The sequence below is a fragment of the Abramis brama genome, assembly GCF_963993115.1.
Source record: "Abramis brama genome assembly, chromosome: 16".
NCBI lineage: Eukaryota > Metazoa > Chordata > Actinopteri > Cypriniformes > Leuciscidae > Abramis > Abramis brama.
In genome coordinates this window covers 26,646,807-26,665,555 of record NC_139978.1, presented here as the reverse complement: position 1 = coordinate 26,665,555, position 18,749 = coordinate 26,646,807, and the positions used below count along the sequence as shown (strand labels likewise).

The following is an 18,749-nucleotide window of genomic DNA, read 5'->3' as shown; positions in this document are numbered from 1 at the left end:
ATTACATAATATGGAGAGAGGGGGAATATTTGTGTGTAATTAATTAATTAGTCACAATTAACAAATAATTGTTCAAAAGCACTGAAAAGTACTAGTCAACTAGGCAACAATTATTATGGACTGAAAGGACTGAAAAAAACATTTAACGAAATAGTGACCAATCACAGGATCTAAAATATTCACTATGATAAAAAATAAAAGAAAAATCAGCCTAAAATCATGATGCTCAATCAATACAAAAAAAGTTCCGCTCTTCAACCTCCAGGTGGAGACAAAACACAAGTGAATGAAAACAAAATGCATATAAATGCTTCTCGTTGGTTCGTCAACAGCTCAAAATGTCTTGTGTGAGGATTCTCCGAAAAGACGTGACGTTGGACAGCAATTTTATTGTTAAATATTTGTTAAGTGTATTATTTTAACTCAAGGTGGAAATGCAATCTGCACATTTTTGCATTTGAAATTCAACCCCAGAAACCAATAAGTATTTTTAACGTTATGAGTCAGACCACCATCAGGAAATATGACGCTAGAATGGATTAATGATGTCAGCAAAGCAGTACGTACGTACCTACACACACACACACACCCCAAACAAGCAACCAATTAATCGGTGAGACAGCACACAAATAGAAACCATAGCTCCTGTGTCTTATATTTTAATAGAAAAAGAAAACATATTGAAAATAAAAAAGGATTCAATCCAGTAATTATAATGACAGATGCTTGGCCAACGCTGTGTACTTAAAGTGACCCCACCCCACCTCACCTCATACTGGTTTGGTGGTCTCCATGAATTGTAAGTGTACAGGCTGACAACCAGATGCATTTTAGCCAACACGACTAAATAAATACTATTGAGTGAGAAAGGCAGGGTGAGGAACAGAGGTAAACACTGTAGCTAAACATACACAGGTCTACGACAAACATTTCATCCGTTTGACAACGATTAACACAGTCAGACCTGGCTCTCTGACACAGATTAACACAAACACAGGCCTCGAAACACACACACACAATAAAAAAAATAAAAAATAAAATAAAAAAAAGACAACCCCAGTTCTTTCATAGGACAGCATAAAAAGTCAATTCAGATCTTTAAGTTAAATGCTGCCTGTTTACGAGTGGCTGTAATGGATATATTTGGATATGTGTGAGGGTAACTGCTGTTAACTAGTGTGACTATTTCCGTCCATTTTGTGAGAATTTTACAAATAATAGCAGGATATACAAATTGAGAAGTGTATGTGGAAAGGGTGAGAGGGTGTGGTGATTATTTTAGCTTTAAGTCTTTCTCTATGTATGGGTGTGTGCGCAAGTGAGTGTGTTATGGGGTCACTGCACAGCCCTGACCTTCATAGCACAAACTTGAGGAGGTTTGATCTATGCAATCATAAAACAAAACAAAAAAAACAACACATTTATGGAACAGTCGACAAATTAAAAAAAGTCCTTCAAAAGGCAGGAGTCCAGATCAAATGTTCTAAAACTTGCCACATCGCTCTTATCAAAATAATCAGACAGTTCGGTCATATAGTCGCTCTTAATAAAATATCTCTCTTGTTCAAACCCTCTCCCCCCCAAAAAACCCACAACACTCCATCTTTACATTCACTCCCCACTATCTCCAGACGATGTTCGTAAGCTCTCTTCACGTTTCTCCATTATGTCCGTTTTTGCCACTTAAAATAAGGACTGGGAGGAGCATCTCGCTTTCCCCAACATAATCTCTCTCTTTCTCAGATGGCTCCGTCACAGCCAGGCAGAGGAAGGGGCCATTTCAATGCTGGCCGTAGGAGGACAAGAGTGGAAAGGATGGGGGGGGGGTCCTCATTTCACGTCAGAATGAGTCTATGTTGATAATACATCAATCAAGCTGTTCTTTCTTCACCCAAAACCATCTAGATCTCGAAGCAAAGCAACCCCAAGAGAGGAGAAGAGGTCAAGGGTGCAAACAGCCTATGAGGAAAAGTCCTGCGTTCTTTCGCTCTCACAAGCACACTCTCTCACGCACTCGCACGCACACTCGCTCTCAGATCGACAGTGTTACAGACATAGGAAACACTGATTTTTGAGTTCACACTCTCTCTCCATTTCCATCTCTGGCAAGATCTGGCACCGCTCTGCTATGTCACATCGTCTTCCTCCTCGGAGCTGTAGTCCCGCCCCTGGAGAATATGGAGAGAGAGACAGATAAAGAAAATAACCTAAACTAAAAACTACAAGTGAATTTGAGTTGTACTAACTAGCAGCAAGTGCGATGAGCAACACTTAATTTTCATCAAACAAAGGAGACAAAGAGAGACTGATTGTGAAAGCATTGGATATTATAGTGCAAGTTCATAAAGTTCCAAATGGAAAACCATAAATATCATGAAAATATTAGCATCTATGTTTTAAGCAGCACAGTATATTGGATGAGGTCTCTGTTCGCACACTGTTCTGATTGGCTGAATGTGATTGCATTTTGAATGACAATGTGAAAAGTCGAGTTGCTAATTGCTGGAATCCTATATATATATATATATATATATATATATATATATTACTTACATACATACATACAGTACGGACATTTGCTCCTAAATGGTTCGAAAAACAATTTAGATTTTTTTTTTTGCAGTGTAAGCCCTACAGCCTTTATGTAACCTTGTTTAAACTAATTTAAAACAAAAATCTAAAATATTTTGATTTAATCCATTTTAGACCAATTGATCTCAGGCCTCAAGAGAGACACAAAGATAGATAAGAGAAGGAGAGACAGGAGGAAGCAAAGGAAAAAAGCAGAGCCATAAATATATAATTTTATCTCCAGAGGTTACAGGAAGTACCAGACAGGCGATGCATATGGCGAAATGACAAGACAATCTTTTAAAATGTCACAATCTAGATAAACGAGCAGTCCATAGAAGAACGGCTTCATGTACACTGCCCCTTTAAAATCTCCAACCCATCTGCTCCCTCCTTTACTTCTGTTCCTCGTTTTTTCCTCCCGCCCTCACCTTCTCAATCTTCTCATCCAGCATTTTGAAGAACTCCTGCTGGCTCTCTGATGTATGTATGCTGAGAGAGAGAGAGAGAGAGAGAGAGAGAGAGAGAGAGAGAGGGAGGAAGTTAGTGGGGGTAGAAGAAGGGAAGCAACAAATACACTCGAATTTTCCATTACAACAAGCATAAAGAACAAACTCACACACACACACACACACACACACACACACACACACACACACACACACACACACACACACACACACGCACACAGCTACCAGCTCCCATAGGATCCAGAGTGGCTGGGCAGGAATCATTTTTATAGACGCATTACAGCGGGGACCATAAACCCTTGCCTCTATATACACACACACACACACACACACACACACACACACACACACATTAACTGACCATTACTCCATCGACACATAAAACAATAATGAACTGTTCGTTCTTAATGAACATGCTCTAAACACAATTTATTTCCATCTAGACGTTGTGAACACCATAAGTATTAGTTTTCTGTGTAATGTGTTTGTAATGTCCATCAAAGCCCAGTGGAAATTAAAGTCATAAACAAATAAAATAATGATTACCCGATCATAAATTCATTTACACTTAAAGAGTTATAATTTTAAACACTGAAACTTATATTTTAACTAACTACTGCTCAGTTAAAAACTATATAATGTTCAATAAAAGAGTTTTTTTTATAAAGAACAAAGATATTTTCACTTGCAGTTTTCCATACAAACACATGAAAATGAGGACTGGGGCAGTTTAGTTCCAAAAATGACAAAAATCCCAAATAAATGAATAATGCTATCTGTCAAATTCATCCCTAACTTTATTGTATAAATTTCTTTTTTTCCCGATTATAGCTGCATTTTGGGCTGAAGTGCACAGTGATGCCTGGAATCAATTTGAGTGCAAAATGAAGAAAATGAGAAATGAGAAAACTTTCATGTTTTACATATCATGGTTATCATAAATCCCGGTGTATTGCGACACCCCTAGTTTGAAACTGCATGAGGCTGAATAAATGAAAAATGTTCATCGATGGTTGACCTATTCCTTTAAAGGTGCAGTAAGTGATTTCTGTTGAAAGCGGATCAGACCGAACACCACAACACACTTGTAGCCAATCAGCAGTAAGGGGTGTCCACTCATGATGGCGGAGGAGAGAGAGTGAGAAAGAAAGATTTGAAGAAAGACTTAGAAAGAGAGATATAGTTGCTGTCCTGTTACTATACTCTTGTGTATTGTATGCTAATTTTTTGTTCTTCCTTGTCATTCTTTTGTCTAGGGCTGGGACGGTTACCGCATTACCGCAATACCGCGGTCACGTGACGCCTACCGCGGGTCTGAGCTCATCACCGTCATCACCGCAAAAAAAAAAAAAAAAAAAAAAAAAATAAACACTGGCCTTCACATGTGTTCACGTTGTGTCTAATGACATGGATTCATTGATTCTAATGACATGGATTGTGTCTAATAACATTGTGTCTTACATGGATTCAAGTTTTTCTAAACAAAACTTATCATCAAAAGATGGAGCAAATCCGACCTTTCGCAAGTTGTTTCATGACACATAATAACATTCGTAGGCTTTTGACTATAACCCCTTATTTACACTCTGTGGCGTGTTACGGCTGCGACGCGGCTACCGGAGCTGATCGCGCCCACTCTAGTCAATGCTTGCGTTTACAACAGCCACGACGCGGCGCGTTTCAGAAGCGTCTCTCCGCGCCGCTTCGATAAAGATAGGCGCCGAGTCTATTTTCGACGGACGCCGCGTCCAAGCCGCACCGTAAATAAAAAGCAAAAGCAGGACCTCAGCTTTTAATTGCACGAACTTATTTAACAGAATTCTCTCACGTGAAGACCGCATTTGTCAACCCTCGCGGCGTCGCGGCAAGTGCACACTCACAGCACCAGAGAGGAATCTTGACGGCACTACATAATCAAATTCACAAATATTACACCATTTAAACATTATTAAAAATACATAGGCTACTGAGTTACTAAAACAATATTTGTCAAAGAATACACTTGTATGTTCACAGTTTGAATTTTCTTGTTTCCATGTGTTTAATTTCAAGATCTGAGGTGAATTATCCATTGTTGCTTTTACAGCTACAAAGCTGGAGCACTAAACGATATTCAAAGTCACATTGCATGCTTTTAACATTAAAGCAAGCACATAAACACTACCTGAGATTATCATTGACACACTTTGTTTGTTGTTCCAGCCCAACGTCGCAGAAAAAAAAAAAACTGGGGGAGGGTGGGGAGGGGGGTTGAGATTTAAAGCAGTTTACCGCAATACCGCGGGAATTTCTTGCTTTTCAACCGCGGTAAGAAAAAATCCATACCGTCCCAGCCCTACTTTTGTCAACTTCTCTATTTTTCACAAAGCATTATTTTGCTTTGCTTCAGATATGATAAGGATAAATCCACTCTTGCATTGCGTGTTCGTGCATTTTAGGTGCGGAGCAATGAAGGGAGGAGTGTTTTTGTTTGGGTTGTTTGCAAATATCAACAGCGTTTCTCAGAAATCACGTACTGCACCTTTAAATGACATTTCACAAAGAAAGTAATTGTAATGTGTTAGCCTATTTTAATTGATTCTTTATTATATTACATCACAATTTTGTTATTGTTACTGATCCTTTGGAAATCCAATTTCACTAGAAATAATTATGCCAATAAAGCACTTTTTAAATCGACATGTTTACAAACAATAAGTTGTGAAACATATGGCACATCATGTTCAAACAGAACATGCAAATGAGATCCAGAGGGGATAAGACAGGCCACAAAGCAAAACAAACCACACGCAATTTACAGACTTTTGGCACGTTTAACAGAGCAAGAACTCTAATGCCCACACCCATACACACAAAGCAACACACGCACACCGTAAACAGCAAGACATGTATAAACCCACTCACTTCGTCTTGTTGGCGCTGGGCCCAGGCACCTCTTTGTGCTGTTTGGTCCTGTGCAGCGCCGAGCTCTTCTCCTGCAAACACACCCGGAAAACAACACGTTTTCACTTACTACTATTCACAACAAAGCCAAATTCAGCCTCTGCCGACTGTCTCTGGTGGCCCTCCTGTGCTGAGGCCCTGTCGGCTCCTGGACGCGGGCCAGAACCAGCTTCTCTGTCTGGAAAAACAGCATGATAAAGAGGCCCTGGGGAGTGACCTTACTCTGGCCACTGCTAATGAGAATGCTGCCCTGCTGAGAGACAGCGAGGAAGAGGGCAGCGTCTCCATTCTCCTCCAACACCCCTTATCAGAACACGAGCATCCGAACACCTGCTCTGCATGCACAGCTTCATTAAGCTGGCCAGTTTAAAGGAGATATATCATGAAAAATAGGACTTGTTCTATTTGAAATAAAATGTAGTAGAGGAGTAACAATGTATCGTGTCACAATATATCACAATACAAAAAAATGCAACAATATGTATTGTGTATAGTTCACCCAAAATGAAAATTACTGTGTGAGAAAAATAATTCTAGTTTTCAGAGTTTTAGCGTCAGTACTACATTAAATTACTTTATATGTTGTATATAATGTATAATAATGCAATGGGGGAATATTTGTGGGTACTGATAATGCCATGTCTTATGATACTAGTAAAAAGTGGCCTACATTATTTTAAATATATCTAGTCTGTGACAGAGTGCAAGCATATTCGTCAAAAATAATTCTGTATTTTGAGCTTCAGAATTTTTATTCTGCTGTCACCATTGTCCTGTGCATTGGGTTATCAGCACCAAGTCCAAGCCTATTCATTTACACCAACAATGTAATATTAAATTTAGCATTTTAATCAATAGTACATTTTTTGTTAACCTTTTATCATATGTCTTAGAGTATCGCAATAATATTGTATCGTGAGTTCAGTATCGTGATATGTATCAAATCGTGACATGAGGGTATCGTTACACCCCTACTATGTAGCTATCCTCGTTCACAATACAACCAGACCATTTATTGAAACTAAGATGCAAAACCACATAATTCTTAACTTCTTATCTAGGTTATAAAATTAAACTATAAGCATTAAGGGTAGAATTAGGACAACTATTTTATTATGATCTGAAATCTGGTCACATTTCAAGTTTTATTTCTTTGTTTTGATATAATTATTTAAAAAAAAAAACATGAAGACACAAATATAACTAGAAGGATGATCAACATTGTACTGTACATGCAAAAATTTGTAGGTTGAGAACTATATTTTGGATGAGAAATGAAAAAGTAATGATTCATTTTACACCCCAAGTGAGCACATTTACATTTAACATTAACATACGATGACTCACATTTGCATAACAAGTTTTTAACCAGTATTTAACAACTTGGCAGTGACATTATTTCTCACTTAACAGGTGAAAAGTTTAGCCAGTCATAACTGAGGTAATTTACATAAAGTCTTGAAAGTAAAGTAGCTAGTAGTAAAGAGAAGGCAGAAAGTAGTCATATACAAGAAACCTTGACATTATTTGTGTCAGTGGGGGAAAAAAATATGCGAGTGTATAGAGTTTTACATTAGAAAACAAATGATTAATATTACTACAATAATATATTTTATTATTAATAATAATAATAATAATATTGTTTTTAACTATAACTATAATAATTATTAATATTATTATGTTGATAAAGCATCCTCATTAGGCAAAGAATCAGTTCAGATGTGTGAGAATATTTGGGTTGCACTTTATTTTACAGTACGTGCACTTACGTGTTCTTGCCTAAGAAAGTACTGGGTAATATAAGGTAACTACATGGGTTAAGCTTAGATTTAGGGGTAGGTTCAGGGTTAGTACGTAGTTAAGCTATTACCCAGTTATTGTTATTACTTTAATATACGTATTAAGTATGTACACGGGGAACAGGACTGTAAAATAAAGTGCTACCAATGTTTGAATAAGTGTGAGTATAGGAAACAATGCATGTAAGAATTCAAGAATATGAAATTTTGTCTGGTAATGTGAGTGTCTATGACAAAGAGGAAAAGAATTGTCAGAAGTGTCAGAATTTCCCTCACCCACATTCCAAACATGTCGGCACAAGTGTGTGCTGCATACGCTTAGTTTCACTTCATTGTATAAGCAAAAAACAGTCATATGTGCCTCAAGCAGTGTCTTTGCAAATAGAGTAAAATATGAAGGACATCAATACACAGGAAGAATTTCCCAGGTGTGTGTGTGTGTGTGTGTGTGTGTGTGTGTGTGTGTGTGTGTGTGTGTGTGAGAGAGAAAACATGTTTTGTATCTCACCAGGTTCTCCTGGTTGCGTGCGTTTACTCTGTCCTCTTCTCCACGCATATACTTCACCTCCTCCACTCCCTTATTCTTATATTCATCTACAGAGAAAGAAAGACAAGTTAGATTTGCATTCTAGGGCTGGTAAAGAAATGATTCACAGAGAAAAGGTCTGTCATTATTTACTCACCCTTTTATCGTTCCAAACTCATATGACTTTTTTTCCTTCCGTGGAACCCAAAAGGAGAAATTTCAAAGAATATACTGGTATTTTTTTCCAAGATATTACAATGAATGGGGACTAAAGCTTTCAAGCATCAACATAAATGTGGATAAAAGTATGACATAAAAGTATCATAAAAATAGCTCATATGACTCATGCGCAAGACTTCTGAAATCATACAATAGTGTGGGGAAAAAAGTAAAAGTAGTTATTCACTGATAATTTTCCCCTCCAATTGACTTTTGTGACAAGGTCATTGACCTTGAGAACCGAATCAGGCCAATTCATGAACGGATTCCTTAAAATCTGATTCAAACTATTGAGTCATTCATTAATTAGACACTGATACTTCTCTCATTAACCCACTAATACTTTACATTTCAGTTTGTTCTTCACACAAATCTATCGTATGGCTTCAGAAGACCTAAAATATAGGTCATATGGACCACTTATATGATACTTTTGTGCTTTTTTTGGGGGTCATTTTAGAGCTTGACATCCTTAGTCATTCACTTTCATTATACTGAGAACAATGTGACTATATTCTTCAAAATACCTTTTGTTTTTCACAGAAAAGGTGATTCATACAGGTTTGGGAACAATGTGAGTGAGTGAGTGAGTAAACAGTGACCGATTTCACATTTGTCAACCCAGCTCTAACAGAACACTTTGAATTTTGCCCTTTCCCAGCAGCCATGTCCGTGTTTGCATGTCCATGCATTCACTTCCTCATAACACATACACACACCCACACACATACATAAATCTGTCATTTACTCTGTCTACAAATCAGCACGAGGCAAATCGCAGCCCACTCAATCTCAGTTTATCTTCGCCTCTATCCGTCTTTCTCTCCTTTTCTCTCTGTGAACTCCCTGTCAGTTACCATCATGACAGCTGGAGTGGGCAGCCTGTGAATGTGACTCAGTGCAGTCCATCCACACAAGCACAAAAAGCGAGAAATGGAGGGAAAAAAAGAGAAATATAAAAGGAGAGAGAAAAAGAGAGGGCGCAACGCCGCCAGTCTTTCACAGCTTGAGGAATGTAAACATGTCTCTGCACAAAAGACCACGCTCCAACATGCTGACAAACACACACGCACACACACAAGCCGAACCAAAGAGAAACGTCACACGCAATTTAAAGTCAAACTAACTGATTTGGCTGAGGTGTGTTACACAAAACAGGCCTCCAGGATCCAAAAGAGCCAGACACTTGCAATCAAATACATGCATACATACGAATGCATCTCACTTCCCACACACACACACACAAACACGCTCGCATAAACGCAAGTAGGGTGATAGCATTACTATAAAAGGAGATCTGAGGAACTTATCATTCTAATCCATCTTTTCAGAGAGACAATCATTCGAGAAACAAGCATCTCAGAGAAACAAAGTTGCTCGCAGTGAGAGAGTGACATTTAGTTTAGTATGTTCCAGACGGGCTATTTTTGGTGGGAAGACGAGATGTTCTCTTATGTAGGGATATTTCGAATTGGCTAATTGGTGATAACGGCATGATGCCGACCTTTAGGATGTGATGGAGACGAGGATGCTTGCTTTAGACAGAAATGGCTTTTTTGTGCCACTTTTATTATTTTGTACTTTATTATAGTATAGAAAAGAAAGGAAATGAGGAGAATGAGAAATGTTGCAAGCTGGCTTCATGAGCACCATGGGATGTGTTAGAGAATAGCTGGGTGATACTGAATATTTATAATATATTCTAAATTATTCTATTCATAAATGAAACAACATTGTGAATATTGAGTTGATTTTTATGTGCTTTTTAGTAGGTCATTACATTTCCTAAAGGCTGTGATGGTAGGCAGCTTTTTTGCCTGCTTCTTGTGTATGACAGCACCAAAGCAAAGATATTTTAGCATCTCGGATTTTCCCATTTCAGTGTTTAAACCCCTGCAGATGGGCTGTTCAACTATGCGAATCAATTGCCAATTTCATTAAAAAAATACCAACACTAATTCAGTCATAGCATCACTTGAAACTTGAAAAATATTTGTTTGACATTTTCAGGGAAACATCAGAAAACCTGCACTAATCATTAGGCCTCGAATGTTTATTCTAGTCTTTTTCTGTGTTTGTGACAAGATGCCTTCTGACGACCAGGTAATTTAGCTGTCTGGGTACTCGTTAGGCTTAAACGAAACAAATCGGATGACACGACAGCTACACAACCTTGTCTTCCTCTCACTTTTACCTTCTGGCCTAAATTCAGATGTGTTCAGTGCCGTGAGTGGCGTGTCTGAGGAACATGAGTGGGCCGCTTTACTTTTAGAATCAGTGTGGAGAAGCTTTGCCCTGAAGCGATTCTATAAGTGGGAGTCTGTTAAGACGGTGAGTCCACAGCAAGGGAGGGGAGTTTGTCAATCTCACGCTCTCTTTGATAGTAGGTGGAAGATTACTCACTAATGTTATGACAGAACAGAGAGGAGTTCCAAAACAAGAACAAGAGAAACATTTTGTGCTACCTTTAGACGCATGACCGATACCACGCCTTTGGTTAAAGATCAGCCGTTAAACATCTGAAGTCATGCGTCTAAACTTCAGAAGACAGAGTGTCACTGAGATGATCTGTTGCGCTACCGTACGCCGTTGCCGTTAAAAACATTAGCTAAACAGTCGCTTTGTGAACGCAGTCACTTGGTGACTTTGAAAAATGGCTGTGTGAAAAGTATTCACCGCAGCTTGAAAGTAAGCCACATGTACACACACACACCGTTTTATGCTATGTTCAAACAGTGGTTTTATCACTGAAGGTCAACAAGTTTCTGAGCCATATTGGACATTCTACTGCTGGGTGGCCTATTGTTAACTTTCATAACTAGGCATATCATCTGAAAATCTGATCACAATTGATGTAAATTGTAAACTTGCAATTCATATTTGACAAATCAGTTTTCTTGTCTGTGGACAAAAAACTAGAGGGGAAAGCTTTATAGTAACACTGCTGAAATGCATAATGCATGAATCAATGCTCGCAATATCTGACAGTTTTCAATGCATAATTTTTTAATAATGCTGCATGTGGGCAGGAACAAATCACTGCTGAAATTTCTTGAAGCTCAGTTGGTAGAACAAGAGCTGGAAACCTCAAAGTCATGGGTTTGAGTTCTCGAAAAAAAGACGTATGTAAACCTTAAATGTGCAGGTAAGTCGCATTGGATAAAACCATCTGCCAAATGCATATGTAAGACATGAAATCATACAGATAAAATCATATAGAACAATGAAATTGTTCACAATAATGTTAAACATCGATCCTGATATCTATTCTTAAAATCTCAAAATGGATCTTATTCTGCTGTGAGTAGTTGTGAATGTGAGTTTGCAATCTGTATTGATTATGCAATAAAAAAGACTGTGTACATAATGGCAAGAAACATCTCTCTATTGCACTGTCCTCATGTGGTGCAAAGAAAAACAAACATATGGTGCTAGAGAGTTGTTATTGTTAATAAGTGTCGGCGCCACAGGGGGGCCTGGCCTGGCCTGAACTGTGCCCCCCCCTACGCTCTGCTCCATTAACCCCGATACCCGGCTCTAAAAGTAAAAGTGAAACTTTTCTCGCAACACTGGACACACCTACATCACGTTGCGAATGGTCGAACTGTCGCTCATGTCAGATCTGGCCAGCTCTCGTTGAAAATCAAATGCCTTCCGGTCACTTTGTCGGTGCAGATCAGCATCAGTGTGAACGCCCCGTTATAGACTGGCAGCATACACACGCACACACCAATCTCAACACACACACACCAATCTCAACACACACACACCAATCTCAACACACACACACCAATCTCAACACACACACACCAATCTCAACACACACACACCAATCTCAACACACACACACGCACACACACCAATCTCAACAGCTCACTGCAGATTGCATGTAACCAGACAGCATATTCTCCGCCTGCTGCCCCTCTTGTTTGTTTTAGGGCAGCTCGGCCTTTCCTGTCATTGTGCGTGCCGGAGATCGTGTGTGTTGCTGGGATTGACTAAGCACTGAATCACAGATGAGGACGCACAAACTTACACACACTCTCACTGCCTGAACACTGACACAGTTTGACTAGTAAACAGTCTGTTGGCACTAATGAAGTCAGGGCAAGAGCTGAGAGTTGAGAGAGTGAAAAAGAGAAAGAGAAAAAGAGATAGAGAAAGAGAGAAAGAGAGGGGGGGGGGGGGGCGGGGTTGAAAGCCCTCTGTTCTATTGATAGAGCCGTTTGACTGACAGCTGGGAAGGGCAGTGGAAAGAAGGACATCGGGTTGGCAGGAGAAAGAGAGAAAAAGAGCGAGTGAGAGACAGAAAGATAGACCGATAGAGAAAGAAGAAGGGGGGAGTTAGCAATAATCCACAGTAACCAGGTCACTGCTCTGTTCGTGCTGGTGAATATAATACTTATCAATCTGTTGTTGTGCGTTACAGTTCTCTCAGATTAACATGCCACATCATGAGCCTACAGATCACAGACACAGAGTGAAAGAGAACTAGAAGATACAGTTTAAACCACCACATCCTCAAAATCTCACAAGAGGAAATGCAGAACAGAGAAACAGAACCCATATCTGAAAATGACTACTGGTACTTCCCAGCGATAGATTATGTCAAATATTATGTCAAATAGTAGCTAAATGAAGACTCTACCATATTAGGTAATAAGACAGGAGTAATTATTTTTGTAAATATTAGAGAACAGCAATAAGTCTGATGTAGTAGAAGTGAAATGGCAGTGCTAAGGGCCGTGACACACCAAGCCATCAGCCAACGTCATGCCGTCAGTGAGCATCTGTTGGGTCAGTTTTTGCAGTGTTCCACACCTCGGCGGGAGCTCGCACGATTCTGGGCCGACGGTGAGCGAGATCACTCTGATTGGCTGTCCGGTTTAGCGAACAAGTCAGTGCACTAAGATAAAAGCAAGCAAAGAAGTCAAGACGGTACAGACAGAAGGCTGTTCTAATTTTATGGCGTCTTACATTCTAATACACAAATATTTTCATAACAACATGAGCTGCCAGATGAAGAAAGTGATCAGCATGATTGATATTTAAACCGTTAAGCAAGAGCTGCTTTGTTTTACGGTTGGTATATCTGCAGTCTTACTAGTTTCCCTTTTTGAATGATGAATAGACTATTGACACCAGCTGATATAGACAGTTCACACAGGGACAGAACACACATGACAGTCTGCTAGTCTTTGAGGTGTTCAACCACAGTTTATTGGGCCAAGAAGCAGCCAACAATCGGCTTTCATCGCCGCTAGTTCTTTGACGCCGGCTTGGTGTGTCATGGCCTTAACATGGTGGATGTAGAATGTCCTAACTGTATTGATACTATGCATGCATACTACTCACTGTATATGGACATTCTTATTGGTCGATTAGCTAGTTCTTCATTAAACATAGCAAATATTTATGATCAAAAAGAATACCAGCTTGTGTTGTTCTTTTTAACTACCAAAATTTAAATTTGTAATCAGTTTAGTTTAATTGAAATAAAGCTGAAATTAAAAGTAAAACAAAATATGAAATACTTAAATGAAAATTAGAAATATTCCCTTGGCAACTAACTTAAATTATATAAGTTAAAAGTACTAATAAAACTTAAAAAGTGAAAACTGAAAATATAAAAAGCTAACTCAAAATATTAATACTATAGTAAAATATAAATAATACTAAAATTACACTGATACTAGCTTACGGTGCAGCATATATTTGTATTTTGCCTACTATTTGTTTTAAATATGTGAAAAATTACATATGCAATCACAATTGTTTCAAACAGTACCTTGTCTGATCAAGTAACAAACTGTGGTTGATATTACCTTTGGGTCAAGATTCAAGATGAAGAGAGCACTATTATTCTATAATTCTAAACAACAATAAAAATCCACAAGTGGATTCAGAAAGGACAATAGAAGTGGTATGCATGAAAGCAACCAGAGATGTGCAAGAGGCACAATGGAAAACCTTGAAGATCAAGAGCACTGAATTTTCAGCATCATTACTCCAGTCTTTAGTGTCACATGATCCTTCAGAAATCATTGCTTGTTTGCTGCTAAAGAAAATTAATTAAATGAAAAATAATTTTGTGGAAACCATGCTACATTTTTTTCAAGACTCTTTGATGAATAGAAAGTTAAAAAGAACAGCATTTACTTAAAATAGATTTCTTTTGCAACATTATACATAACCCTTTTTTACAATTTAGTGCATCCTTGCTGAATAAGTATTAATGTACTGCTTACTGACCCCAAACTTTTGAATGGTTATGTACATAATTTATATACACAGTATATTAGGAGTAGTTTAGAAGTACTGTACTGTATCTTCTCAACACCACTAAGGATAATATAGGCAAGAAACATCATATGAGAAAGAGGAAGGGATACTGAGGTTTAAAAAAAAAAGAAAAAAAAAGAGAGAGTAAATTAAAATAGCTTAGGCAGAAAAGTAAGCAGAATAATGAAAAGGACACAGCAAAGAAAGGAAGGAAACAAGGAAAGTGTGGCCTTGAGAAGAACGACAGATATGCAGAGGGAGGGATAAATGTCAGGGGAGGAAAACATGGGAGTCTGATCCCACGTCACTCACTCTCTCCCTCGTTCTCATTTGACCGTTTCCCTCCATCTCACACACTGTGAATCCTTAGAGACAGAAAAAGGAACATGGCAGGAAGGAGGAGAGAGAGAGAGAGAAACAGAGGCGGCAGCCTCCTATGGCTGGTCATTGAGTGTTTCCTGTGAGGTTTTCTGCTGTTTTGCCCTTAATTCTTAATCTCCTATAATCTCTGTCACTCTCTCACAGGTCACGCACTAAGCGCTGCTGTTATCTAAACTCTTTAAAACATATTTACAACCTCTCACACACACAAAACCCAGCGAACACATGAGTCACTCACTCCAGCTGATAATGTTATCCTCAAACACGCGCCTGTTGGCACAGATGTAGCTGAGAGTCTTTACATCGACAAACCCAGTATGAAGGACGCATCCAAGAATTCCAAGAATGTAACCATCTTCCCAAAACATTGTAAAACATTATTCACTGCTTGAACATAAATTACTTAACTGGCTGTTCGTTCTGCTTAAAGTTTAATCTTGAATTATTGGTAAAAACAAACAAAAAAACAGCCAATGTCAATGCCACTAATGTCCAAAACAACAAGATGTCTTTCTGTCCAATATGTTCAAATGACTTCCCATTTATCATGTTTTCTTAGATAATAAGATTAAAGCATAGGTTTGGCCAGCAATAAAAACAACTACTGCCAAATTAGTTATTTTTACCAAATCAAAAACATGCAGCGTGAGTAGTGTAGCCCAATTCACAAGAAAATGACTCTTCTGAGCTGATTAATTTAATAAACCGTTTAAAAAGACAACTCTACTCACAAGTTACCAGTTTGAATCAGTCTGACAAATCCTTCACTGACTCAGTGAAGTGAATCAACATCTGAATCACTTACTGAACTGCAAATGATTTTCAGTGATGTCAAAATCTCTTGAACAATAGAGAAGAAAATAGCAAATCACTGCAACCCAATACAAATACTATATTTGAGCTAATATTACCCACATGAAAGAGAAGAAATGCTATATTTGAGCTAGTATTACTCACATTACACCCCATGAAAGAAAAGAGTCATGCATGTCTAAACTATGTATGAACCTGTAAGTCATTTTAAGATAATGAATTCAGCTAATGCTTTCATGTAAACAATACACAACAGAGGTTGTTCTGGAAATCAAGACACAATTTTATGACGTGGTTGTGTCCTGATACTATATTCCAAAGTGTGGACTTTCCCCTCATTACGAAAGTACATACTTTTAAAGCATAGTCTAAGTATACCAAATGGGACGAAGCCAAAAATACAGAATGGAAAACAGGCTCTTATCCATCAGCAGAAGTCCAGTGGAGAAATTACATTGTGACAAATTACATTTTATTGTGATAAAATGTGACAGTCTCCCATGGAAATCAAACACATCTCTGCCCTGTTTTCATCCATAAGTGTTTTAATCAAAGGATATTTTAATATTATTTATGGTATAACCAAACCTGGACTGTGAATGGTGACTGTCCAATAAAACCATTTAGTTTTAGACGCCTAAAAAGCCAATTTCTATAAAAAATTACTAAATAATCATTGAGTGGACTCTCTTATCCAAAGCGAGAGTATTTTAACTTGCAATTTATTTAGGCTACTACATAGACAGTTCCCCAGTAGCAACCTGGAGTTATAGGGATAGTTCACCCAAAATTCACCCTTTTTGTTATCCAAACCTGCATGACATCCTTTCTTCTGAGGCACACAAAATATTGAAGAACGTTAGGGTCAAAATAACACTGGACCCCACTGACAATCATTAGGTGGACAAAAAAAAAAGACGACATTTTTCAAAATACCCTCTTTTGTTTTCAAAAGAAAAAAAGTTAGTCATACAGGTTTGGAACGACATAATTTTTTGAGGTTGAACTGTCCATTTAAGTGCATTGTTTAAGGCCACAGTGCTCATAGCTCATGTTTGTGTGTTTGAGACTGACCAGTGAAAAGGTCTCCATTGCTGTAGGCTTTGCCCCGGCCCTCTTCGTCGGTGGGCACAGCCGACACCTGCTTAGCCGAGGTGCAGCCCATGGCCTCACTCTCTCCCCCCTCTCACCATCTCACCTGAGAGAGACAGAGAACACATTCAACATTCACATTCAGGAGCCTGACAGCACGCGTTTAAAGTCAGAATGGACACATGATTAGATCCATTAGAGTCTCTGCTGGGTTACGTACTACCGATCATCAGGAAAAGAAAACAAATCTGAGTTGAGCCTGAACAGATCTAGACATGCTTTCTATCACAGCCAAATTGAACTAAGGCCAAGACAACACACACACACACACACACACACACACACAGCAGCCTCAAAAATTATTTGGACACACTTAAAGTATGAATAAAGTATGAACAAAATATCAAACCAATGGCATTTACACAGAAAGAAATATAGCATAAGCACACTTTCAGCAAAAATGTAATTAAAGTAGTCTGTTAAGCTTTTAAGGATAAAACAAACAACAGATCAAAATTCAAGACAAAAAGTAAATGGTCTCTTTCTAGTTGTCAAGCAAAGTGGAAAATGTCCATTAGAGAGTCGATTCCAAACAGAAGTGATATCTTATAATAAGCAGTCAGTTAAATATAAAGTATGTTTTACCCTATTATGACTGACAGAACAAATGTCAAAAGCTGCTTTTTAAAATCTGTATTTAGGAGCCAAGCCCCAGAGGGGCTGTAACATGTGGATGCTGCACATTGGTGGTGGTTGAGAAGATTCCCCCCTTCAATATGTAAAGCGCTTTGAGTACACAGGAAAAGCGCTATATTTGGCACACTTGTTCTGGTGGTAATGAATAGTAATCTAACCAACTTTAGGGTCTCTAGGACCACCTCTATAGCCCCATCAACAGCTCAAATTAAATTCACTTTTCAAACGGTTATAACTTTTGAACCCTCTGTCATAGAAACAAAATTCTTAGTACACCATCATGCTGATCCCATTTCAATATCTTACATTAAGACTCCGCCCATTACAATAGTGACTATTTTGAGATGTACTGTATTCAGTTTTTTCACTGCTACTAATTTTGGCCAGTTCTCACCAAAATTCTCAGATGATCACTGGACCGAGTGACTGAACAGTTTTTGATATTCCAAAATCAGATTAGATGCTATCTCTCTACTAAACTTTGATTTATCAAAACGAAACTCAGTACGCTTAATCAGTACCATGATCCGAGGGTACATGCGAAATTTGGGAACAGCGCCACCTATGGGTCATGACATCAGAAAAATTGCTATTTTTGCTAAATAACTTTTGAAATGTTTGTCAGAAAATCATGATCTTGGTGTTTGATCCCTCGGGTCATGCTGAATCAGTCAATACCGGTTTTACCAAGATCGGACAAATCGCCTGTCCGCCAATTTGAAATCTGACATAAACGTTGATATTTTTAAATGCTTTAACATTGACACAAAATTTGGCAGGGTTCATTGAGAGAATGCCCTTAAGGTACCCGAGAACGAAGTTTGAACACAGCGCCACCTAGTGTTCCAGAGATATAAGTTTTAGCAAAAACACTAACTTTTGTAAACATCGTTTAAATTTTGTTTTCTGTGTCATCATGTTCCTTGGTTTATGCTGATTCTGACAATATCTCATTTG

The 18,749-nt window shown here is 38.3% G+C and overlaps 1 protein-coding gene across 5 annotated transcripts in view; it reads right to left on the bottom strand.

Moving 5' to 3' along the window:
• Positions 1 to 643: 643 nt before the first annotated feature.
• The window catches only part of LOC311066384 (uncharacterized protein C1orf21 homolog), a 33,075-nt gene continuing 14,969 nt past the window's right edge, over positions 644 to 18,749 (bottom strand). For all 5 annotated transcript variants that reach the window (XM_084087564.1, XM_084087568.1, XM_084087566.1 and 2 more), the window contains 5 exons: positions 17,079 to 17,202; positions 8,292 to 8,377; positions 5,946 to 6,016; positions 3,003 to 3,063; positions 644 to 2,168 (listed from right to left, as the gene is read on the bottom strand). In XM_084087564.1, the coding sequence (XP_083943690.1) occupies positions 2,127 to 2,168; positions 3,003 to 3,063; positions 5,946 to 6,016; positions 8,292 to 8,377; positions 17,079 to 17,169 (351 nt within the window). In that variant the 5' untranslated portion in view covers positions 17,170 to 17,202 and the 3' untranslated portion in view covers positions 644 to 2,126. The remainder of the gene's footprint in view (positions 2,169 to 3,002; positions 3,064 to 5,945; positions 6,017 to 8,291; positions 8,378 to 17,078; positions 17,203 to 18,749) is intronic.